At 34.8% G+C, this 27,816-nt stretch overlaps 1 protein-coding gene across 1 annotated transcript in view; it reads right to left on the minus strand.

The window, feature by feature from the left end:
* Positions 1-3,974: 3,974 nt before the first annotated feature.
* The window catches only part of LOC108778410 (transmembrane and TPR repeat-containing protein 1), a 31,133-nt gene continuing 7,291 nt past the window's right edge, over positions 3,975-27,816 (minus strand). Inside the window, exons 5-9 of the mRNA XM_018545586.1 lie at positions 16,809-16,949; positions 13,622-13,821; positions 13,300-13,435; positions 6,172-6,301; positions 3,975-5,026 (exon numbers count right to left, since the gene is read on the minus strand). Of these exons, the coding sequence (XP_018401088.1) occupies positions 4,841-5,026; positions 6,172-6,301; positions 13,300-13,435; positions 13,622-13,821; positions 16,809-16,949 (793 nt within the window). The 3' untranslated portion in view covers positions 3,975-4,840. The remainder of the gene's footprint in view (positions 5,027-6,171; positions 6,302-13,299; positions 13,436-13,621; positions 13,822-16,808; positions 16,950-27,816) is intronic.

The raw sequence follows: 27,816 nt of genomic DNA on the forward strand, positions 1-27,816 counted from the left end.
GTTCGGATTCGTATTCCCACTTGGTTCCCGGATCATGCAGATCCATCTGCTATTATCGGCAAATCCGCCTATCGAAAACGTGATAGCCGACTTTCGCACAATGTAAATCAAAAACCGCGCACGCGGCTCAGCGCACAATGCATCTATAAATGCTTTCGCTTTCTTGTTACATAGACATGAGAGATATGGAGTCGTAAAAGTCAATAGCGCGAATTTAAGCCACAGGAAAGGAATAGCTGTCGCTGACTGTAGAATCGGCGCGTGATTCTCTAGCGCTTTAATCGTAACGAAAGGACGTTATGATAAAAGAAGAGTTTTATGCAAGTTCAAAGATCTCAGTGAAGAGCAATTTGCCAGCTGTACGTGACTGAAATGCAGCATACAACCCTTTTTAGAAAACCGAGGTCGCGTACCTAGGAAGTTTCTCGACTTAAGAAAATATCCTGATAATTCGAAATTGTTGTTACGTACGTAAATAACGTTTTCTGGTAAATGACGTAGTAACGAAGCATCCCGTATAGTTGCTATTATTTATCATCGTTTCGACGATCAAAATTGACAAATAACGTTAGTTATTTTGGTAAACGTTGTTTGCCGCGGCAGACAAAAATAGGCTGCTGTGTAATAATATGAAATTCAAAATTCCCATTTTTACTCGTGCTTTTATATCAACATTCTATAGTAGTGGTGTGCTATAAGGGTTATTTCAATTGTGGCGCGTTTAAACCGCCGGCAATTACCGTTAAAATTACACGATACTTACCGGGGCACCGAAATTCTGCATTGCGGCTGGCTCCATTATTTCCAGGCGTTGCCGACTATAGAGTGAGAGTGTTAGTACGGGCTCATTGTGAGCCGAGCATAATGCCAGCGACTCTTCAAAACCACCTGCGCACGGCTTCGTAGATTTGCTCAGGTATGTATGTCGGTTATGCGTGTACATGTATTCATTCACAAAATGAAAAAAATCGTGTACGATTATTTATCTTAATCGGTGCGGTTCTTTGGCGTCAACTCGCGTTTCGTGAATGTAGGAAAGTTTATGTGTATGTGTAGACTTTACTTTGTTATTCTAAAAACAAAAAAAAATTATTTAAACGATCAATCGGATAAAATTTGTTTAGATTGGAATATTTGCACGGCACAGAAATAAATGCTACTTTGCACGATTCTTGCAATTTAAGCGAATGCGCTATGTTGACGATACTAAATAAACGATCTTTCGGTGAATACACATCCGTAATTGCGATACATTATTGCAATTGCAGTAACAAATGCGTATTACACACTTAATGAAAATTATGGCGCGCTATCATGTTAGTTCCGGCTAAAGTTTGTCGACCTATTCTTGCCATGCTTGTGGGAGGAAGGGCGATCTGTAAATTTGCCGTAGCTTGCCGACGAGACCACAATTTTGGCCGGACGACCATAATTAAACGAGGGAAAACTGGATAATTGATTAGGTATGGGTAGTCTGGAATCACCAATATTGTCGGATACCAGCACATAAATCAAACATTCGTGGATATATGTATATAAACATACACTTTATTATGATAATTTATAATTGCTGTATTATTCACAATGAGTATGAGTAATAACGTATCGTAATTAGATATACAAACTGGTCTATCGAGTAGTAACCTAGACTAATCAACTTGCGGTTAATTATACACGGCCCCACGTTCAATTTCTGATGCCAAACTTCCGCACCTCAATATCGCGAATTTTCCAATTTTACATCTTTTTAAAAATGTTCTTGCTTTCATCTGTGCTATTAAACGGATCGATAATGTTAATTATTTCATGAAGCATTTCACCCGTTAGTTCCGTTCGATAATAACACTAATTGGCTGTTGGATTTGTCGATCGGCCAAACGTCCTGATAAAAAAAAAGATTGCTACAATAAAAAACAAAATATGTATCGTAATATATATCGAATTATATTTGCTGACATTTACATAGAAAGTACGGGGCTCAATTCCTGCAGCTATATGAATTGCAAATTATTTTTAACCGTCGGATCTTTTCAACGTTTAATTTACCATTACGTAATATCACAAAATTGTCTTCACTAATATAGCAGAATAGACGTATCTGTCACGAGTAATGTAATTTTTTTTATATATGCAACTATGCTATCTCATGGAATTCATAATGAAATGCAATGGTGCTAAATGCTTATTTTCCATTAAAATTGGAGAAACGCCTAAGGCTTAAACGTACGAAAAATAGAATACTTAGCTCACTTCCATACCTTGTATTAAATGTATTAGCTTCCACGTATTTTATTTCTTACCTTAGCTAATGAGCAACTCTCCTATGACCTCTTATCTTAATAGCTTCATCCGTACGATTTCTACGAGGAGAAAGTTTGATTCCTCATCTCTTAATTGTAATGATAGTATCATGCTTGCGCAAAATTTATGCAACCTTGATTGACGCTGGCCGATTAACGCATAATTTCTATATTACGTTAACGTTTGTATTAACAAAATTCTTTTTCCAATTCGATCGATTGTTAATATAGAATAATCTAATTAAATGTATATACTCATCTACATAGACATTTAAAAGTATTAAATAAATATAATTCATGTGTTGTAACTGATATCGGATATAAATTAAAACAAAGAAATTAATATATTCTATTTAATGTTTCTCTCACAAAATAAAATACTAGGAATAAAAGTATTCGTGCTGCAAATAACAAATAAGAGTTGTAGACAGAAAAATATAGTAACTGCGAAAATGTAACTTCATACATATGCATTACCATTTCCATATACCATTATAGTTTAGATCTTATTCTCGTTTCGTTGCATTTTTCCCACTATTCGCAGTGTTCTGCGAAATACCACAGGCCGTTGTATCCGGATGGCCAAAATTTATTTACTCGAGTTTGTTATAACGATATTACATGACAATAATTTATAGTAGAGAAGTTTAATAAGCATCGACAAAATTTTCGATGTAACATTTTTTTCTGTATACAGATATATACATTGGTCTTCTATTAAGTTTTGACAAAGTTTTGCAAGTATTCGTAAAGCGACATATAAATTAAAGCTGTCACATTGTATAAAAATATTGTATAATATTGACAGATTATATTTTATTTATATATTACTACACACAGTTATATGATGAATTATTATAATCACAAAAAAAATTGATTTAATTTTTCAAAATATTTTAAATGTTTCCAGCAATATTTTATTTAATTCTTTTATTTCAGTATTACAAATGTAAAAGTAATAATATAATTTCGAAATAATCGCTTTTTTGTAATAAATTCATAAATGTTGAAAAAAGAAGCTTTCACAGAAATCTTCTTTACGATATACTTGCAATTGAACATTGCCGTACCAAGCTCATCGAAGAATGTATTTCTTTAAAATTATTTGTTTCTTTAATTTTCATACAAAAGCCATACCAAACGCCACAGATTAGCGGCACATTCATTACCCTAGTATTGGCACCGTGTATTTACGTGCGTAAAATTGCGTATCTACGAGAGAGGAACACAAAGTACGATCCGAGAAAAAGAGTCTCAAAAGTATACCATATACTTATTCTCTTCTTATGCATTGTGCTATTGTCATTTTATTATAAAAAAGATAAAATTCGACACCATAATTTCATTTTTCGTGTACAGCTTCCATCTTCGGCGTCTGAACGACAGAAAGATACTATATCTCAAAGAATAATTGTATATATACACTGTAAAAAAATTAAATGTTAATTTAACTTAAAGACGTACAATGGACTTTCTCAAACACATGCAAAAATGTTAAAATTAACATTTTAATTGTAGTACAGACTCTTTAAGAACAAGATCGATTGATTTTTAGTATGATATCCACTCATATCAAGTATTCTTGAAATGATTATAGTTTCGCTAACTTGTCCAACGAAACACCTTTTGTCAAGATATTTTTCACGAATTTCTTCAATTTTTTTATACTGTTTGTTAAAATACTTCGTCTTTCTGATGTTACATATACAACGGCAGCTTTATCGCTGCACTGAAAACGGACATAAAAACGTTGAAAGCACACACGAGATATAGCAAATATTTATAGAAACACGTCGTACTACATGTAGCTATATTACCAATTACAATTATCACGTTTCAAAAGTATAGGTATAGATACACGCTTGAACGCACACGGTTCCATGTCGTATCTGATTAGGTACGCATTTTAATCAACTCGCTATAATCGTTCGTCGCATACGCAATTAATCGCTCGAATCTCCCTTGGTCCTCTCTCGTTAAATATTCTTATATTGAATTTAAAAGTGGCAAAATAATTTTCAAGGAATTTAATTCTAGCATCTCGATTTTTTTTCACCGTTAGCGCACATTGTCATTTGTCCTGGCGAACGATTTTCAGAACGCTTTATCCACGTTCGAAGCCAAAGTTATTTATACGGAGCGTCTGTTTTTTTTTATTTCTTTTTTTATTAGCAACTTTATTTTTTTTTTTAAGAGACCGCGACTCGCATCGTCGCTGTTCGATCGACAGGATAAACAGGATGCCACGAAGAACGCGAGGACACATATATATAAACGATAACGATATATGCGTACCTTCTTAGATTTCGTTATCGTGATTGATCCGCGACAGGTCGGGCGTGCGGTCCTAGATAGCACACAAACACAGCATACGAAAAATATTCAGGCATTCCACTATAATAGGACTCTCTTCGTCGCTGACGATCGTCGGACGAGGCTGCTACGCGGTCGGAATATCGCGCTTCTTCCCTTCATCTTTCACGGCCTGTTTTCAGCTGGCGAACGAGCAGGAGGTAGACCCGTTCCCCAATCGGAACGGACTAAAGCGTCTCCAGAAAATTCTGCACGAGCAGGGTGGGCGCGGTTACACGCGTCTTCCCTTTTCTTGGCTGTCTGCAAGCACGCACGTTACAACGCGGTGCCCGTTGCAGCTGTTCCGACTTGTTGCTGTCTTGTTCGAGTTGCACCGACACGCTGGCCACGCGCGGCCTCGAACATCCATTCTCCTACAACAGACAATTGCCGATGCTCCAGCGAAATTTGCGATCTCTCCGTGATTTACAGATTACTGCGGCGTACGTTGTACGGACGGGTAAACTGCTACGCGTACTAACTCACTCTAGGCGATTGTTAATGATGAATGCGAAGAACGTAATCGATATACGAAATTAACGCGATATCAAATGATTGTTACATTTGAGGACACATAGTTGCAAAAGTTGAATGATATGCAATAATGATATAGTACATTAATTAATTAATAGCACTGCATTTGAATAGTGAGAGAATATGAGAACCTGAGAATATATTAATGCTGAATATCAGTTTAAACACAGAAGTTTCTAGTTGAGCTAAATGCAATTTCAGATATTACGTAGCTTTGGCAAATTTTACTTACTATGCATGTCATGATTTTAATCATGATTGACGTTACTTTTGCGCGCATCCAAATATTTCAAATTCTATCATGTCACTATGATTTATAGTTAATTTTGATTAATATAGATTTATGTATATAATCAAAATTTAAACTATGTGAATTATGCATGTCTATTTGCGTGCCTCCTTCGATACGTATACATTCGTTGAATGAAAAAGAAGAAAAGACTGCATTTTTCTTTTGCATGATTTCAGAAGAGTATTCTCATTTCTAAAGCTTCATAAATGTTCAAGCAAAAAGGTAGCTTTAAGATTATTATCAGTGTGCACGTGATTATCACAAAAGCGATTTAATCTAGACAAAATGGTAAGAGGATAATGTGTGGCTAAATGTGCAAGTACTTAAATCTTTAATGAGTGGAACAAGTCGTTCTCGAGAAAACTAAGTTGAAATGGGAGCGGAATGATGAAAGACAGAAAGAAAGAGACTAAACGGAACTACATCCATTTAATCGGAATTATGGCGACACGGCATGACCAAAGAATCTTAATCAGTCTCCTAATGTAGGAAAGAAAGAAACAGTAGCAGGGAAAATCGCGCATCGTATCGTGCTAGTATATAATAACTTTTAAGAAGATTATCCACTTTGATAAACAGACAAAAGCACTATTGCATTAAGATAGCAGGTAGCAGTGTGAGGAACGACAAACTAAATCCACGAAACTTTGCTACTATACATCACGCTGTGCTCGTACGACCAAAACTACTAACCGATATACAGAGATTCCGTTGATGTTGATGAGTCCTTTGACGAGACTCGCTTTGTAACTCCCACGCACGAATATACAAGTCCCCACGATAGATAAAGCCTCCTCGTTTCGCTCGTAACATTAAATGCCATCTGAAACAAAGAGGAAAATAAAATTCCACAGTGTTAGCATGTTAATAATTTATATTCGTTTGCTTTTGTAGTTTGTGTGAAATTGTGTTGCATAGCGAAATGTAAAATGCTCTCGTGGGCAAAAGCGTGAGTCTCGGAAATTCATTTCTTAAATTATAGAAATGATCAATAATTGTTGGAGAGAATAAAGATTTATTCCTTCTTTATAAATTGAATCTCTCTCTCTCTCTCTCTCTCTCTCTCTCTCTCTCTCTCTCTCTCTCTCTCTCTCTCTCCTACTCTCTTTGCACGCTGTAAATTTTCCTCAGTATAGATTTTCGCGCTGATGTGATTCTAATGTCATTATTCAATATCCGTTCGCACCCTCCATAAAGTAAATTCATAAGTAACACACCCTTTTTTTACGCATCACTTGCCCTCTAGCTTATCCATGATCTTTCCCTCATACCCGAACATCATATTTACGAGGCGTAAAAGAGGGAAAGTTGATTGACGAGAGTGATACAAATTTCGCAATCTTATATGTATCAACGTATATATTTGACTCATAAACGTGGCTGTAGCATTTCACACTCGATAGTCTGGTAAAATATCCATATAACGTAGCTCTAGTTTTGTTCTACTTTATTATCTTTATCTTAGAACCGTTTATTCTTGATTATAGTCCACAAAAGAATGATTCATGCATTAATCGGTCATTGTAACTCGTTACGTACCGAGATATATCACCGATCTAAATATGTATTCTATCTGAAAAAACCGCGCGTGAAATCTACACATTTTTTTGTACAGCAAACTGATTGCACTGCGAATGTTACGAGTTACAATCAGAGCTGGGCATGTATTTGAAATATTTTTATTTAAAACACAGTTTTTGCAATAAAAATATATTTTACATTTTGTATTTCAGCGGTGCACATGAAAGTATTACGTATTTTGTATTTAAAATTGGAAGGTTGAAAATTTCTTGTGTATTTCATAATGTAAATAATATTATAACATTAATTGTCAATCTTAGTATTTAAAAAAAAAAACGCAAAATACAAAATACTTTTATATACTTCCACAAAATATAAAAAACAAAACATTTTCATATGCTCCGCCGAAATATAAAATACAATTGTCTTACAAATACCGTTTTTCAAATAAAATTGTTTCAAATACATGCTCAGCCCTCGTAATTTAATTTAATAAAATTTAATGAAAAATTTAATTAAAAAAAAAAACAATTTACGTAATATAAAAAAAAATATAGCTTCAATACAACGTGCGTCATAGACATATCGCATAATTATAACTGAATAACTTTCAAGCAAGCGAATGAATCTTGTGATGTCAAAGTGAACGCTGTATTGTCCCGGTGCACATTCAGTCACCCGAATAATCCTGATTGTTATCAAGGCCGTAACATTTACGTGGACGCAGTTAGAGCAGGTTCGAAGCATTGACAATACCAGCGTTTTCGTACCGGTTAATCGAACGCGTGCCTATGTATATCGAATAGCTTCACCCCTCATCCAGTATCAATGCCGATATCGACCCACGCCAGCGACAACGTTGACGTTCGGCTGGTCCGAACCGACTGTAATCGCAACGTGACTTAGCAATCTCACGTGTCTCCGAGCACATCGGGTCAGTTTGAAATCGCTCGTGATCGATCGTACGTCCTACTGGGAGATAGTCATGTTGTTGCTACATACATGTTGCAACATGACCAATTCAGTCTAAATAATATCAAAATGGAAAATGGCAGTTAAAATAGTATTCATAAAAGAAATTCAAAAAATGACGGTATCAATGTTTGACACTCTCTCCTTTTTTTAATATTCAAACCAGTACAAATCCATTTTTTTATTATAAATATTGAAATATAAAACACCTTATGCTTCGACCTATGAGCAAAAATGAATACTGCTACGCAAAAAAAAAAATACCACTATTATGATTTTACTAGAAGATTTAAGGATTAAAGTTTTGCAGAATTAAAGTTTTGCGGTGAGTATTGTTAAAGCCAACCGCGAGCCTTCTATCTCGTACGGATATTCGTGTGAAATAAACTCTAACTCAACAGTGGTTGTAACGAAGTGGTAACGCGCGGCTACCACCGGTCATATCAGCCGTTCGGTGGCTCACCGATAGACCGGATGAAACACGGCATACCATGAATTATAAAATCGCTATTTACAGCGGAAGATATAGAGACCATGTCGGCTGCGAGCGGTCGCGCGCGAGTCGGAACACTGGGGTAACATCGCATCCTGCCTCCCGGAAACGATAGTGGCGAAGGTTGATCTAAAATTATTGCGACGCACGCACATTTCTTTCTCGTGTCCGAATTGTTGTTGAAAGTTGCGTGAGATCGCGACCGTATGACGATGAGTCGTTGCAGTTTGCGATTGCCGACGAAATTGGTGATACAGGCAATCGTTTTCATCTCATGTTTATGACTTCAAAGATAAAAAGAAATATTTGCACGAATGAACGCGTTGCGTTTCATTGATCAAAATTACGGGAATACAGCTAGGGATCGGTAAATTCTCGATTTATCAGTTCGTTGAGCGCTGAACGCAATAGCGATGACGTCACTGCGCCCATACCATTATCTTCTGTAGTTTTTCTTTAAATTTATATGTCTGATAGGAAAAGAAAAACACGGAAAAAGATAGCTCGACGAACTTTCGCTGTAGTCAGCCATTCGATAGTTGGTTAACTTCCACGTGTTATCTTTATTTTAGACGTTATTAAACGATTCGTTTGCGCACTGGGGCATATTTATTTTATTTTAACAGCAGTTACAATTACGAGATAATTTTGTTTATGTCCAATGAAAGTTTTACGATCTTTTCACGTTAATTAATGAGTCAATAAATATTTATCTCGACGCGCACACCACGCGCTCCGATTTTCAAATTATTTAAATCGGCATAATTTAATGATAGGCAAATAAGTAAATTTATACAATAAATGGGACTATATTTCAAAATTATTTTCATATGAACATACACTTTCGACACTCGTTGCACGTGACTTTGCATTTTACAGTAATTTAGTCAAATGTTTTGGAAACTGAACATTCGTACAATTCTTTGAATGAAATGGATACGCACTGAATAGAAAATATTTCTACCGAGCAATTTCACATGCGATGATCAAACGATTTTAGCATATTCATGGAAAATGCGCTTCTAAAAACGAAACAATAATTAGCGATAATTAGATTGGAAATAATTGGCGATATTTTCAACAGTTATATCTTTCTCTGTTAACTAATAGATAAAGTTTTAATAGTATTCGTGTCATTAGTTAATCATAAAAAGTTATTGACTACACATAAAATAAATGACTAATTTACAAGTTATCGTAAAAACGTTTTTTGCGTATGAATAAACTGTTTATTCCATTATCAAATTGGCATAATGCATATCGTTATAAATTTATTAGCTGTAAAAATAAATAAATAGGTATTTATGTCGTAATATATAAATAAATTTAAGTATAAACTTATATGTATATTTCTCTTTCCTAAAATTGTTTTTTTTATATTTTTTTATTCACTTGTTATTACAAGTATTTAAAAATATATGAAAAAAAACGGTTACAATATTTGATCGAGTCATTCTTCATATTTTCAATAATGTTCACCCTAAGCACGAACACCCTGTGGAACATAACTCCATTGTTAACGACAATGTAATGGAAAGACCGTCAATGGCTGAGAAAATTGCGTCCAGAGACTATTAGATTTTATCTCCGTAAGAAACTATAGTCCATCCCGATAACTTCGAATCGAACAAGATATGTAGCATATTTCATAAGTCACTGAGATAGCATTTTTTTCCAATTTTACTGTTATTATAAATCATATGTGAAAATTATATAATTTTTATTATATATATCTAGGATGTTCTATCATATAAGATAAACTAATTTAATTTTTACAGATAATTTCATTAAAATAAAACAAGGTTTTATAATTCTATATAAATGAAAAAAGTATATGTTATCTGAAAAAACTTTAGCTTCTTACGATTGTATAATTTAAAAATATCTACGTGTTTTTAAATATGTTTTATTATACGAATATAAGTTCGTGATCTCTTACCAAAGTTATTAGAAAAATCTGTGAGACTTTCTCATATAAGATATTTCATCAAATATATATTTTCATTGAACTATTTGAGAGTGAGAAAGGATAAAAGAGGAAAAGAGAAAAGGAGGAAGAGAGAGAGAGAGAGAGAGAGAGAGAGAGAGAGAGAGAGAGAGAGGGGGGGGGGGGGGAAAGAGAGAGTACAACTGTCCCAAAATGGGGTACCGTATCGTAATATGTCACACGTTCAGTTGGTGGTTTTCTCGACAATGTCAATATCATATTGTACGTCCATAGAAGCGAACGGGAACGAGATATTCGATATCGAGCTACGTGCCGATCGCGACACTTAATTACTTCAGATCGGAAACGACGTGTCCCGGAGCGAGGCACAAATGAAACCGTGACCCAATCAACGAAAACCGCAAGCGATTTATGAGAAATTAATCCAACCATCGCGTACGGAATGGAAAGCGGAAATATTGGGAACTTGCCTCAGCTTGGCTTTAAATACATAAATGAAACGTGAAAGCACCCTCGCGCTATAAAAAAGTTTGCGGCACGTTTCCCGTTGACAACTGATGCCATTCGAAGTAATATAATTAAACAAGGTCCCTGTACTGCTGTTTGCGACCGTCGGATTGAATAAATGCCTTTCAAACTCCGTCTCGCATGTTAATGAACAAGAATATCCTGAATGATATATTTCTCTTACAACTGCAGATTTATTATACGGTATTGAGTGCACATCGAGCGACGTGAATGTGAATTTCTCGTTTTTACCAATACATTACCAATAATATGTAAGTTAAAAATATCGTATACTCTCGCAAAGTGCACGGTACGTGAATTAATCAATGCGGCGCGATAAAATGTCATAAGTTTATGATAGTTTTACACATCTCTTTTTAAACAGAAATGTACAGAGCGCAAATTATTCATCTGGGTCGCTATTCCGTAGCTCTTAACGACAGTATCCATGTCACTTTACGCATGTATTTTACATATTCATACGTATAATAAAAAAAGTTACGCAACGACAATACAACGATAACGAACTGTCGTTAAAAATTACAGAACACCGGCACTGCGGTCACAAGAAGAATGCAAACTGTAAGGATATTAAATATAAAATAGTTGTTCTGTTCCTGTGTGAAGAAGTTATATTGAATTATGTTATATATGTACATTTCTGAACATTTCCAGGCTACGTAAAATAACTCACTGTACAAAATTTTAATGAATACAAATACAACAGATAGCAGGTCAATTATCTGTTACTTTCTATTTATTTGGAACTCATAAAAATGGTAATTATTTGGATTTCATATAAAATAGACTGTCTAAAGTTTTTTTTTTTTTTTTCTGTTTTCCTTCAGCCACGCTACACAACTGTATACTTTATGCCCTTCACCCCACCATTCCGTTACGGGCTGCGGGGAGATTTATATTTGCATTTAAAATCCGAGCGATGCGCCACATCTGTCAAACGATGCATATTGAAATTTCACGTGTGGTAGCAACACAGAGAGGGAGAGAGAGAGAGAGAGAGAGAGAGAGAGAGAGAGAGAGAGAGAGAGAGAGAGAGAGAGAATGGTTCGCTGCTCGACCGCCTGTCCGCTGGCGCCTCTCCGAGCGTTGTTTCTCCAAAATTTAACCCCCTTTCGCCCCGTTGCTCCTACATCCCCCGGGCCACGCCTACGTGCCTATCTGCAAAATTCGTATATATACGTTCGGACGACGATTCGCCGCCGCGGCACTTCGTTGTTGGCAAGCCCGTCGAAATAGAGAGAGAGAGAGAGAGAGAGAGAGAGAGAGAGAGAGAGAGAGAGAGAGAGAGAGGGAGGGAGGGGCGAGAGAGAGAATAAGTGAATGAGAGTGAGAGTGAGAGAGAGAACACCAACTACAAAAACAGCGCGAATCGTCGCTGGCAAATTTACCGTGCGTGTTTTATAGGCGCTATTTGCACACAGCGGGACGCGGGAGGATTACGGTGTGAGGGTGGAAAAATGGGCAACGGGGTGGCGGCAGTCACAGCGAAAACACGGGGACCAGCCGCTTGCGCGCCCGTTATCGTATAATCTACGTGTGTATACGTATAGATGTGCCGCGTACATAAACGGCCGATGGCAAACTCGACCGTCGAGACAGAACGATCGCATCAACTCGCGAGACAGTATCGAATCTGTTTTCGTTTTTTCTTCGTCTTTTTTTTTTCGTAATTTTTTTATTTCATTCTTCGATGTACTTCGCGCGCGAAATACAAAAATCACGTGGAATTTTTAATCAATCCGCGCGGAACGAAGATCGAGTTCAGAGAGATCGTCGGGAAAAAAATTGAATTTTCGTCCATTGATTGCGAATTGACGTGCGCGCTAACGTACCGAGTACTTGCCGCGCGAATAAGCCCGCTGTTCGATTCGCGCAACACTGTAAAGCCCATCTGAAATTGAAAGGATTTCCGCGCGACGGAGCCACGCTTCGTCGCACGCACGGAATTCGTAACACGCGGAAAAGCCCGTGTTTGTACGCGATCTCGCAATGCTGCCGAGGAAATTACAAATTCGGACATTACGTTGCGCAACCCAAACTGCGACAATATTCTCCGGAGTGTATATTCGATGCCATTTTAAGTAATCCGGGGAAATAGCTTCGATGTGCTTTCGCGCGAATGATTACATGCGTGGAAAAAAAGCAACATGTGATGCTATTCTCGTACAAAACCTTCTGAATAGATAATTTCTTATAAAGTACTCGTAATAACCTCTTATAGAGTTTCTCATTGTATTCTCTTATTATTCACGTAATAACGTGTTGTTATAGAGTTATAGGTCGAGACAATTTTTTAATTTGTAACAGTGACTTTATATGTTCAGCGATATACACATGCACATAGAATGTAAATGCTCACCTGATGATGAGCTGGTGTACTCTAGACCACTGACCTCGCGACCTCAAAATCCTGAGCGTACCAATAAGCGACGGTTTGTGCGACGGAAAGATCTCCATCGCATTGAAATAGTATCGGAGTGAGGGCAACCATTTGCCTGAAAGAGACGAAGCAAGTTTGTGCCGCGAGTGTAAATTTAGGGTTGCGATCATGCGAACTGCTTGGTAACAGCAGGTAACTCTGACGAGATTGTTCTACTTTTGTCGACAAGTAGTGCTTCTCCTACCCGGGATTTGAAGGTCTTCCACTTGCTACTCTAAGCTTATTTCATTTAGCAACTCACCGTTCTTGTATAACCAGTAAGCATACTCAGCGAGAGCGTCCGGGTTTCGCGGTTGAAGGTGAATTACGTGCCTCAGAAGCTCGCCTGTTGCAGGACCGGTAGCGATTCTCGCTAGAACCCTAAATGCCGGTGCGTATGCCGGATCCAGCGACACGCATCTTCTCAGCATCTCAATGCACTGTTCAGTTCGATTCGTTCTTCTAAAAGCAACATTTTACGAATACGAATATATTTTATAAACACGTTTAGAGATTTAGACGTGGAATTTTTCAAATAGTAATGTGACATTTTAATGATGTCTTATTGATATTATAAATAAGACGCTGTCAAAATATCATTTGGCGTCACTTTGCTACTTGGATTGATACGGTCAACTTTTAGAGTATTATATAAATTCTTAACTGATTTAATTATATTATAATAGTTTTTATATAATTGTTTTCTATATGTGTGTGTGTGTGTGTGTGTGTGTGTGAAATCAAATAAATGATATTTTAAACTTAAGAGGTCAATTTTCTCCGTATTATACGTATTATACGTATATAAACAGTAATCAAAAAATTTTAATAGAACGCAAATAAATAAGTAAAGAAACGTAATGTAATTGGAAGATTGTCATTTATTATTCTTAATTAATAACGAACAATTCCATTCCAATTAGTGTCAATTATAAATTCCATGCATATCGTTCGAATAATATTTAATCACTCGATACCGTCGGATGCATCGCTTTAACTACTATCATGGATATATTAATTTCTTGCGTGCGTTACTTTATTGTTCGATGAAAATGCTACATATTTCAAAGAAGGTTGATAGGCTGGTAAAGGCTCGACGTTGAAAAGACCAACGGGCAAGGTACCACGATAAATTTGGCGTTCCCGTACAAATTGAACGGCAATTTCGCGAACACGTCCGGTTGAATTATAGTCGTGCGCTTTCATGTAATCGACTTTACGCCGACAAAAGACTCGGTAATTGTCAGAGAATGCCGACGCCAATAATACTGATCGACAATGCCGTTTTTACTGTTTACGCCCGTTGCTCGAGCGATGCTTTTTACGACTATCGGCTCTATCGACTATTTCATCTAATACAAAGAAGAAATATTAATTGATAAAAGAGTATTCATTTATAGGAATGTACATCCATCTATACGTTTAATTTATCTTAGACGTGTATTTTAGATTACTTCAAAATATTTCAAAAACAATTTTTTCATTTTGTTTTATATGTTATACCCTATGCCATCATATTTGCTAATCTTCGCGTGAATCAACTCTGGATTGCAAGAATTATTTTATATGTCATATAATGTGCAAACATTTGGAAATAAAAAATTAAATCTTTACAAAAATGGATATGTGTGCGCAATAAAAGTATATTTTTAAGCTATATAATAAAGAGGATGTGTTTCAGGACCTCGACAAATTTCAAAGGATAGTTGGGTATCAAAAGAATCAATTTTTAAGAAACTCTTGTATCCTCCCCGATACTTTTTTAAAAGAAACTTTACGTCCAGTTGAGTGTGGCATCTGACAACAATAGTTCACTTCCTTTAATTTTGTTTTTGCGAAAAGCCAACAAAAAAGCATAAACTAGTATTGTCCATATATTATATATTATCACATAAGTATATATTTGAGTGTGTTTTTAGTCATTTAACATTTTATTTGGCTGTATACATTTCGAGTTATGTATAAAGTTAAACAATAGTAATGCGCCCCTTAAGCATGTTGAAGATTTCTTTTTCATATCGAAATAATTATTCCATAAATTGATTGTAGCTACTATTAGTTCTATCTATCTATAGCTTATATTACATATATACAGATTTCTAATACTAAGCAACCTATAAACGGAAGAATTTATGTATACATATTATTGCATGACTTAAATACACAAACACTACAATATTTTACTTTTCTAACAAAAAATATTGTTCTTTAAACAAAACCAACTTTTTATATTTATTTTTGTGGAAGGCCATATTACTATCCTTGTTTCTTTTCAAGCCATTATGCAGTGTTATCACATTTTTATAAATAGCGTCCTAAATGACTAAGTAACTAAATTATAAATATTTTATACTTTGAACCAAGAATTGATTAAACAATACTTTTTGACAAATATAATTGTGTGTGTTTGTGTTAAGTTTTAAGTTTAAATACCGATTATTTTTTTAAACCAAGTTATTGTACAAAATATGAAAGGGGTACCCATAGTATCTTCTCCTCTACATTATATAACACACAATATGCTATATTATTGTAAAATTATACTATCGAAATTATAATAATAACAATCTAAAATATACTAAAACATATTATTATTGTTTCTCGTATATAATAATATTATATTATACATAAATTTAATGTTAAGTTAATATACTGTTTTAACATAAGAGTGGCGAGGAAAATTATTACATTAAATATTATAGTTAATAACTAGTAGATTATTAAATTAGTTAAATATCGAATTAAATGTTATAAAATACGAGTTATGTCTCTTTATTGAAAGTCTTTTTGTTTGTGTTACGTAAAATATTTTTAATAAAAATTAATAACAAGAACAATGTTTGTTTTTATAATTTCTATTGTTTACGTAATCAGAGATAAAAATAGAAAAAATATTATATTAAAATAGAATATTTGTGTGTAAAAATAAATGAGAAATCAAAAACATTTAATTAGTCGTTGCAAACATATTTCATCGGATATGTGCAGATTTCAAATAAAATTTCTCGGTAGAAAGAGGGAGAGAAATAAATGAGATTGCTTGTTTTCACGATTTACGCACAATGAACGGAAAATTGTTGCATACACGCATTGGCCGGCCGTGTGTCCCATTTCTGCCCTTAATTAAATTTTAATTTATCAAGTAGGAAGACGTTAATTAAACTTTAATTTTAACCATGCCACCGGAATTACAGCTCATGCTAAATTTACCGTCGGAAACGCGGCCCGCGTTGGATCGATAACCCGTTGATATAACATTGAGCTAGGAGATGGAGAGATACTTTTATCACATAGAGAGAAGCAACCAACGGTTCCTAATAATATGAATTGATGAGCATATAATTCATGAATTGTATTGACCGTTAGATCAATTAATAATCGGTTTAATAATTGATAATCCGCAATAATGTCTTCTTCTTGGAGAGAAAGTATTTATCATTCTCACTGACCTGTACAATCGTCCGAGATTATAATGAGCATTTACGTGGCCTGGTTGAGCGTTAATAGCTGCTAGAAAATGATATTCCGCTTGATCGTCTATCGTGAGAGTTCCAAGATTATTATGCGCACTAGCATATCCTGGCCAAAGCCTGGAACAAACAAAAATATACTTTTTATAATATTTAATCCCTTATTAATTATATATATTTTCACATCATATTATTAATCCTCAAGTGAAGTATCATGTTCTGAAAAAACATTTAATACATCTAAAAAATAATTATACTTTTGCAAAAATTTAACAACTACGTCCTTAATTTATTTTATCATGTAATACGTATTACAATAAGATTAATTGTTAATCTGTAATTTTAAATATTACTGAAAATTTTATAGCAGTCACATACAAACCGGTGTGAAATTACTTAAATAAATCATAGATCGCAAACAATTGAAGAATTAAGGAAAAAGAATGGTAGAAGAGAAGAGTGAGTCGGTTAAAAAAACAGAACGCGAAAGAAAACAAAAGGATAAATTGAACAGACCGCGCGATTGAGGCTCTACAAGCGAGATAATGGATCGGAATTACCCTTGGCTGAATCCATTAGCATTTGATGGCGTTCGTCATTCTGACAGAATAGTATTTCCGGCTATGAATCGTCACTGAATCAATTTTTAATAAATTTACTGAAACTACTACCTGATAGATAATTAATCAACATTCTTGTTTAATCAATTACTTATTAGAGATTTTATTGTTATATTATAAATAATATTATAATAAATGTGAATTATCTAAAATTGATAAAAAATTAAATATTATTTCTATAGAGAAGTATTATAGCATAGGTATTTAAATTTACATAGATATACTTGCTCTCCGATTGCTTTCCAATATTTGTCGTTAGAATATATAGTTTCCGTCTTGAAATATTCACATATATAAACATATATTACGATCGAATAGTATCTGCCGTAAGATATTCTTACAGTGCGACATTAAATGAAATTGGTTGAATTGGCCAGAGAAAACTAGAAATTGGATGTATTACATATTGCGCGTGACTTTGGCTCAACGTCAAGATGTAGCTGTATCGGAAAATATTAGAAGAAGAAGATACCAAGAAAGATCCAAGGATGTTTCGTAGCGGTATAACGGCCCGGTAGGGGTTACTTCCGAGAGCTCAGTAAGGGACCGTCAAGGGTGAAGAAAAATACGGAGATAGGATTCGTGTAAGAGTTACACAGCAGAATGAGAAAAGCGGATAAAAGTCCAAGAGGAAATCCAACGCTAGTCCGATAACACGGAAAAAAAAAAGATAACTCAGTCAATATTTTTAATACACACATATATATTCTTAACGAAAGTCTATTTCCATATATAGATAACGATGATGTAATTATTCTTGACAATATAATACTTTATAAAGTTCGATAAATACATTCAATGGGGAATTATATGAAATATCACTATGCCATTCCTCGAAATTTTTCATCGAGATGTAGGTACCATCGACAGTTACGATTAAATGGAAATTTTTTGTCGTAAGCTATGGCATAATCTTGGTTACAGGTAGCTATCAAATTTTTCGAAATTCCTTTCGCCGTCTTAAGATGCAGATATGCCTCGTACCTTGGCTTCTCTGTTTCTGAGAAAGAGGATTGCATAGAAGGTATGCGTTGCTTCTGTCGAGGATATAAGTCACAATCCATGAAAATACTTAGAGTATGTCTAGGTAGTGAGAATACAAGGCAATGGAAAACGACAAAGAAGTCTATCCGAGTAGTAGGGAGCTCGCGTGCCTTCCTCTACGAAAATTCGGTCGAAGATCGCAACGGATTCAGAAGTTGTTAGAATTTGGGGGAAAACATTATTCTGTAGAATATAACGAGAATTCTTTCGTAAAGAATTGATGAAAGTTACCGTTTAGTTAAAGTGAACATCCCGTGAAAAGCGTCGGTGCGTAAAGTCTAACTTGTTTGAAAGGCGTTTTAATAGGATCAATTAGGAAATAAGAAAAGCGAAGTATCCGTGACGAAATAATCCTGAAGAGATGATCTGCATGTCCATCAAGGCAAGTCCCGAATGACACGGTTACGAAGACCGCAGTCATTAATTCGCGCTGCGAAAGATAGTTCCCCTTCACGCTCAACAACTTTCTTTTAAATTTAAAATTTTGCAAAATTACTTCCATTTTCTCGTGACTTAATTTGCTATTTTATTCCAGTTGAAATGTACCATATCGAATTTTTCTAATACAATAATTCCATTACAATTCCTACAAAATCAATTAATGAACTTACTTCTAATCACCTGTATCATCATTCAGAGTGGTGCACGAAATGCCGTATCGTGTAATTATTTCATTAAAACTGTACTTGTGGAGTATCGATTTTTTTTAACTGTATAAGCAAATTCTGTACTTCGTGGAAATTCTGTTAGATGTGATGCCACACCTAACAGAACTTCCACGAATTACAGAATTTGCTCACACAGTCAGAGTTGGGCGGAGGTGAAGACACGTATAGTTTGTGAAATACAGGGTGGTGCACGAAATGTCATATTATATATTTTATTCGCACATTTTAACAAAAGTAATACAAAACTTGTACAGAATTAATTATCAATGCCTGGAAAATTGTCTCTAGTAAATAGCATTCAATATAACCATTTTATTTTACAATCTTTTTTATAAACCATGCGCTTATCCTCAACTATACCTTTCAACAAAAATCTATACAATGTAAACAGAATATTTCTAAGTTCCTGCTTCATATTCTTCGTTTTCGCAAAAACAACACAATTTTCGCTTTATGCTCAACATTTTAAATTGTCCGCCGTATCACAGGTACGTTTCCACCTCCGTCCAATTCGGACTCGTGATGCTACACTTAACAGAATTTCCACGAACTCTCTCAAGAATTTACTCACACAATTAGAAAAACCAATATCCCATATGTATAGTTTCAATAAGATAATTAAGTGGTATGACATTTTGTGCGCTACCCTGTACATTCTCCATGCTTTCAATTACACTGTTCGACAAAGTCAGTTATTTTCTCTCTACAAAAATACCATAGTGTACATACCTCGAAGATTTTTTCGCGAGGAATGCGATGTTATGGACAGAATTTGTAAAGCACGTCAGGTTTTTGAGTAAATTGAAACAAAATATATAGTAGATCGAAGACCACGCCAATTTACTATTACATCCTAATTTACTAAAAATCCTTATTTACAGTAACAGTGTTATAGTATAATATCATATATCAGTTTTGCGAAGACGATAGAAATAGCACATGCTGCTTCCGGTCAACTTCTAGAACAATAATCAAGATGCGTCGCACGTTTCCGAGAACAACTCAAGCTCGAGTTAAGAGAAATCAGCTGTTTCGGAAACTTCGTTAAAAGTTTTCGTGCGTGGATGCGAACGTATGCTCGGGATGTGTTCCTTGAAAATGATGACTTAAAGAAAGTCGAAAAGACCGTACTTCGCACAGCAGGTTATTTTGCGAATCTTTTTACAATGTATGTGATTAAATTGTCGCGTCTTTCATGGTTGGCAGGCAAAGCGTTTGATAATCCCGGATTTTCATATCTCGCAATCTACATAGGCTATATCAGCTGGCTTCGTTGCCCGGTCTCAACGCAACATGCTCGCTACCATGTGCAAAACAACCTCGAGCTAGTCGCCTCCATAAAGCTGTACAAAGTTTTAATGAAGGCCATTTTGTCGTACGGCTTAGCTTCACAACAATTTTTCATTTGTGCCACGGTACATAAAAGCGCACCTGACAATCCATCCGAAAGATAAGATCTGTACAAAATTAAGAAAAACAAAAAATTTATATAATCGTATTATTGTATATCTACAAGTGACTTCCGGAATAAAAAGTATGAAATAAATTACCAATAAAAGGTACAAATGAAATTGTTATATATACGTTTAAAAATACTGTATATGAAACGATGCTTTTTTTATAATAACGTAAAAAGAATTATTAAATATTAAATTAAAATAAAGGGCTGAACTTTTTTATTAAGTATACTTTGAAAAACTTTTGTTTCTCAACAAGATAATAATTAAGACTCTATTAAACAACTTGAGTAATGGATACTTAGCATCGAGCTATTAACTGCTAATTTATTGGACCGTATAAAGTAGACTCATGAGATCAGAATGTTAAAATAATTGATGGAAAAATTGGCCACCAAGGACTTCTTTCCTTCCTTCTAACTAGAGATTCTCTCATACGACATGTGGAATATGTGCTGTCGAAAACTAGTGTAAAAGATGGAACGCTGTACAGTGGTCTCCGGAGAGGGACGCAGAGAAACCTCGATATTTACACGTCAGGGGTTGCCACCCCCGTAAAGTACCCAGCGGGGTGCCGCGTGCCAGGAGTGTCTCTTTATTGGATAATAAATAACCTGTTTCATTTATAAGAAGGAGATAAAGTGTAGTAGACTATGTTCCCCAGATAGATCCTTCCTCGCCGACCGCCTTCCCATGCAGCATCATTTCCCGGAAGTTGAAATTGCCAAGTATACGAACTGTACAGCGAATACTGTCTAACATTTATTTAATATGTCTGACATGACAGAGTTCTTTTCGCTACCAAAGAGTATACGATAAAAGAGAAGAGACAAATATGTGAATAAATATTTTTATATCCAAGAAGCGATAGTAAATTTTTCTTAAATTTACTATTCACAAGGAATTATTATAAAGATAAATGTAAAAATATCAATATGTTTTCAATTTTACGTTATTCTAGAAAAAATTAGAAATAAATTCATTCTAAGAAAATATATCCTATAGTTTAGGGAAAATATATTTAGAGTTATCGAGATTTATTAATTCTTCCTAAGCAATAAATAAAATTAGAATGTATGTTAAGAGAGGAAAAACGAAAAATTTACAATTGTTAAAAACGTTGATATAAATTTTTACAATGTTTTTTCAATTAGAAGCGAAGCGGAAAGAGAACTACCATTTTAAGCTTCGATGCTATAAACTAAGATTCGAATACTATGCTCAACAAAGTCATTACATCGCAACTTATCATTGATGTTGTTTTCCGTGAAAAGAAAGCTCGGCGGCTAACCTGAGATGGCTTATAGTTCTTGCAAAATGTCTTGTCGTAATTTTCGATAGACTAGCTTTATGGTGGCATAGCATCGTAAAGTTAAGACAGCGACGATACTGGACATTTTAAAATTGAAAAAGAAAGAGATGAAGAAATTGGATAAAAGTGTACGTGTATAATATATCAGATTTGTTTGCCTATTTTATTGCATAAACGAAATTGCAAATAAAAAAGCGTTCTGTCAATTCCGTTATATAAAAAAAAAATTTAAAAATATTAATAACTTTTTATATAATAATATTTAATATCTCTCACTTTACATCCATTTTGAATATTCTGTCACCATATATCATATAATACACTAAATATTTAAAATAATTCTAATAATTTTTTTTCATGTGAACTTGAATAATATACATGCATATATGAACCTTATAATTAGAATTAATTCTAGGACATTGCTCTCTATAAATATCTCTTTGCGAACGTAAAACAATGATGAAGCATCGCTACGTTGTACTGCGAAGAATCGATGACCAAACTATAGGCTCGCATTGCTAGCACGTCGGAAACGTCGGTGGATAAATTGACCGCACGGCTTCCTTTTCATAGTACCCTCCATACTGCAGGTTCTTTGTATACATATACTTTTCATGTTGGTTCAATACGTTTCGATCGATTCGAGAGATTGTGCTAAGTTGCTCGCGAGCGGAATAATTATACATACATGTAATATATACGACATAGAAGTAATAATATGACACATTTCAATAACATTTTCCATAATAATAGTAATAACTCTCTATAATAATGGTAATAAAATTCACAGTCAAGATCATAGTTGGAATACTTTTACAAGGCTTAAGATAATATTACTATTTCAGCCAAGAGCCATAAATACGCACAAGCTTTACCCGTAGAGAATTATTAAAATCGCAATACTTAGGATACAGCGAACGCTACTAAACAACTATACGAAGTTTCGCGTATAGCTGCAGTCTTACGCAACGCAACCGCGTCTTATGCAAACTGAGTTATGGTAGCTTTATTCCATTATTTTTGTACTGAGCGCAAGAAGAGTTCCGCTTTACTCGTTGAACTAATAAGTATACTGTGCAATGAATATACACAATGAACTTTTTAATAACTCTAGACTTTTCCATTTATATTTTTAAAAATAGCCCACGTTACGCAGAAGATCGGTATAAAAACGATTAAATATCAACGCGAGAGAGCTCTCATTTAGATAACAAGGTAAACCGAGCGTAAAAATTCATTCGTATTAATTGAGTAAGATTACATGTGAATGATTTTTACAAAACCCACTCGGAGAGCAATACGCAGTAAATTATTGTTAGATTGTCGATATTATTCAAGCAAAGCATCGCCACGACTCGTTTCTGAATGTTTCCTGTTACGAACGATTGTCCTGAGAATTTTTATTGCGGATCAGCGTATTCAAGGGATTTCCTTCGCACTTGATTTACTGCGAGATACAGAACCGGCACACACCGAGCGTGGTTTTATGCTCCGGGCTGAATAATAGTAAAAGCACGGCGTCGTAAAACTGCAATCAAATAATGCATTATCGTAAATATACGGCTGTATAATGTCCGTGTAAAATTCTGATGGTTTATATATCTCGTTCACGGCCGGTATCTACGATCCAGTAACAATGCATCATCTGAAAATGACGTGTATCGCGATGCTGGTTTTGCCACAAATCATAAATAATGATATCGACTATAACCGAAAATTTTTAAAGCTGATGTACCCTTTAAACAGCCAAATTTCTACTATAATTATTCTCAAATAAGCCTTTTATCATTTTTACGAAGAGCAATAATTTTTTTTTAATTTAAAGAGTGAGAAATAAAAAGATTTGTTCATTTATAAAATTAATTATACTCTAATGGATTCTCTTCTACATACAAAAGAAATAATAATAATAACTTTATTGATGTCAATATTATAACGAAAAAAAAATATACGGCAAAATAAGAAGAGAGATGTACAAATAAAAGGTGAGGCAATATACTGTCTAAGAACGTAAACTTGAAATCTAAAAAGTACACGATATAAAAAATAAAATTAAAACTAAAACACAAATTAAATTAAAAATTAAATACAAAAGATAAAAACTGATTTAAAAACCAGATAATGAAAAAGATAGAGAAAATAAAAATGTAGGTATAATTTTAATTACAGATACGCGCGCATATATATTATTATTGAGATAAAAAATAAAGAGCTTACAAAGAGTAATTAAATTTTTTATACGCACAAAGAAACATGCAAAATTGTTCAATAAAATAGATCTGCATGTTGACAGGAATAGCAGCAAATCATGAAGTTCTAACTCATGGCTATCGACCAAGAAGACGAAAAAGTGTAACGCTGAGAAGTAACGTGACTATATACCAAAATAATCGAAAAGAGAGAAGAGAAACGAATGAAAGAGAGCGAAGAAATGCATTTTCACGATACGCAGTCTGCTTTTCCCGGCGAATGAAAAGCAAACAGAAAAGTCGCGTCTTACCTCGATTCTATGACGTTCCATCGATCGAATATGGCTCGTCTTTCCCTTCTCATTTCATTTCGCCTTCCTTTTTATCTTTCACTCATAATTCTCAGGACACCTAGCGCCATTCTTTTCACAAATGCAATAAGCGCTACAGAGAGAAAAAAGAGAGAAAGGCCTTGGAGCGAACACCTCGGGAGAACTCTATGTTCTTCCGGTGACGCTCAATTATTACTCGTGCACGGACCAGGTCAATCTCAGGCTACTTTAAATTACTTACTCGGCGCGATATTCCGGAGGGAGCAGAAACTTTGTCGTGGCTCTCCTCGGGGAAATTTCGTACGACAGATCGAAAACTAATTCGTCGCGCGAGGATCAAAACTAAAGCGGAATGTTGGAGGCAATGAACGAGACGCAGCGAGACGGTAGAAACGCGAGATGCACGAGTAGGATCGAGCCATTATTCGCGAGCGGAGTTTTATGGAATCGCACGTTAGGCGATGTTGCCGTAAAACGTTGTTTCAAGGAGATGGTAAACGAGCAGAAAGGCGATCTTTCTCCAATCTATGTCCTACACAGCGTCGCGTTATGCGTACAGCTGAAAAGGCGAACGATGCGATGATTCGGTGCACAAAACAAGCGGAGGAAATTGCCAGTTAGTTGAAGATTCGATTTTTCAGAGCCAATAATAGTCGATCCGCAGGACGCGATGCAGAGATGGTAACGAAAAGTGGTGAGAAAGAGGATGATCCAGAATGGAAAGAGGGGGGAGAGAGAAAGACAAAAAAAAAAAAAGAGGTGCGACCTGCAGAGAACGGCTAGAAAGCTCGGCGTAGGAAATGAGATCTACAAGTGAGCGAACTGGACGAGTGCGGGTATACCGCCGAAATGCAATTTTCATCCGGCAGTCGCCCGCTTCTGCAACGCAGCGGGGCTGCAGCTGCTGTCGTGCCGACCAATTCTCTCCCTCTTCACCGCCCCCTCCTCATCTATTCCCGGCTTTTTTCCCGCGCACCACATCACCAATTCTCTCGATATGTTTACCGGACTGATTGCATTCGCGTAGACAAATAATCTGGTATTACGATGAAACAATCCAAGCGTGATGTTGCGAAATGCGCTAGCATGTTCGCGCACGGTAACACGTACTGAGAATGGGGATCCGATTTATCGGTACACCGCAGACGATTGCCCGATGATGAATCGCGTGACACATCGCAAAAAAGTACACATTGCAGAAGTTTGAAATGAGAGCGTGCTTATTTTTTTTTTTTTTTCAACAGACCATTATTTTTTGCGCCGTTATGATCCTTGTTGAGCATTTCTTGTACTAGACGGGATAACGAAATTCACGAAATACAAGTAAGGTAAAAAAACGCGCAGACAGGAGCATAGGAAGAGATGTGGAGTAGCGGCAGAGAGAGAGAGAGAGGGGAAGAGCGAAATAAAAAAGAAACGAACGACTGGTTACCACTTCATTTCGAGCGCAGTCGAGCTACGGCTAATTAATGCACTTTTGTCGGTTTGCTGCGACCCTGCTCACGCTATGTACGAGAAATGCGATGTAGAAAAGGGTGGTTGAAGCAGAGAGAAGAGTCTGGATGTGGTAATAAGATTGTATTACGTCGACTACTCTTGTATAATATTCCGTCTGTTCTGTCGTGTTATGCACGAAGGAATACATATTAAGTAAGTGAAAATAGATCGTAACAGCAAAAAAGTGAAGATGTGAAATAAAATACGATATAAATGTGACTGTTTCGAAAGATTTCTGTGAAAACATTATTTCGTGGAAATTGTAAAAACTGTAAAGTAGAAAACAAGCATTGGCGGGTTTAGTTAAAAAAATGCAAATTATGGATTTGCAATTATATTGTTCCGTCGAGTTTATGCATCAATTTTACCGTCTATATATATCTATTTCAAAGATGAAAGAATTATTACAAAGTTACAGACAGTACGAAGCTGAAAGTTGATTAAAATTCCTCAGTAATACTGAAATTTATAAATAAATCTTCTTAATTACTTTTTCTGCCCTTTCATCGCGATATTCTCTATAAAAGTTATAAAACCGTGCAGGACACAAGCGTATGTGTACTGTAACAACACATTCTTTTAGAAAACAACATTCATATTCATGAATTCGTGTTTGATCTCCACTCATCCATAATTTTTGTCAAAATTGATACGTAAGTACAAAATGGAATAAACGGGAAATTTTCTACAGAATATCGATTGATAATTGAAAATCTTTTTTTAAAGCAATTATTCGCAACGGATTATAAAATAATAAAAAATTTTTAAGTGATTTGTGGAATAAAATATCTAAAATAGCTGTACAAATTGTTCAGAAGCGTCACCAGTATTAGAAATATACGAGATATACTGGGTATCCACGGAGGTTACACATATATAGGTTACTAATTAATGCGAAAATTATTTTCAGAAATTTAGTTTAATTTAGCATATTTATCATACATAAAACAATAATAGCTACGTTCAGCAGAATCAATAGTTGAGTAATGATCGATCACTGTTATTGTGGTGTATTCTTTTAGATTATTCAATCAGATTTTAAATCTAGAAGAATACATCGATAGCAGCGAGCGCTCAACTATTGAGTCTACTAAACGCAGCCAATAACAGCACACGTATCTTTTGAAGATCATCGCTATTCAAATAATCATCAAACAAATCTACACTGTTAGATATCAAACGAGAGCAATGGTAATCCAATCCCTTGAATTAAAAATGACACTTTAATATTTTTAACTTCCATGTGTATATTAAAATCGATTCATTTCTATAGTTAATTTCAAAGTAAATAACGGCTCTAATTATTAACGTATACACTTAATAAATAATAAACTAAACAATATTAAATCTTAATATAATAAACTAAATTTAATACATTTTCTTGTATTAAATTATTTAATTTCTTATTTTAGTTAAATTAACAATATATTGAATAGAAGCAGTGGAGTGAAAGAGACCTATGGAAATAATTAAAAACTTAAATTAAATTTGACATTACGAATTTAACAGTGCAGCGCCTCGAAAATCACTTTTCACTTAATTCTGCTTATTTTAGTAAACTATATTTGTAATCAGAATATCTCTCTCGTACATTTACGTAAAAAACTTCCTGGAAATATTGGGCTTCTTTTTTAATACCATTATTTTTAACAGCGACAACTTAACATACATGTTGCAGTTATTGGAACGATTTGAAATGTAAATACTACGTGCTGTGTATGTATTATATATTCCAAATATTTTATATATTTTTAATATTATGTATTTGTGTATATCAACAATATTTGTAATACTATAGTATTTTTACTTAAATACGTAAAAAGTTTGTTCATTCAATTTTGAGAAAACATATGACAGCTGTATAAGTG

Source organism: Cyphomyrmex costatus, unplaced genomic scaffold, assembly GCF_001594065.2.
Source record: "Cyphomyrmex costatus isolate MS0001 unplaced genomic scaffold, Ccosl1.0 scaffold119, whole genome shotgun sequence".
In the NCBI taxonomy this organism is placed as follows: Eukaryota; Metazoa; Arthropoda; class Insecta; order Hymenoptera; family Formicidae; genus Cyphomyrmex; species Cyphomyrmex costatus.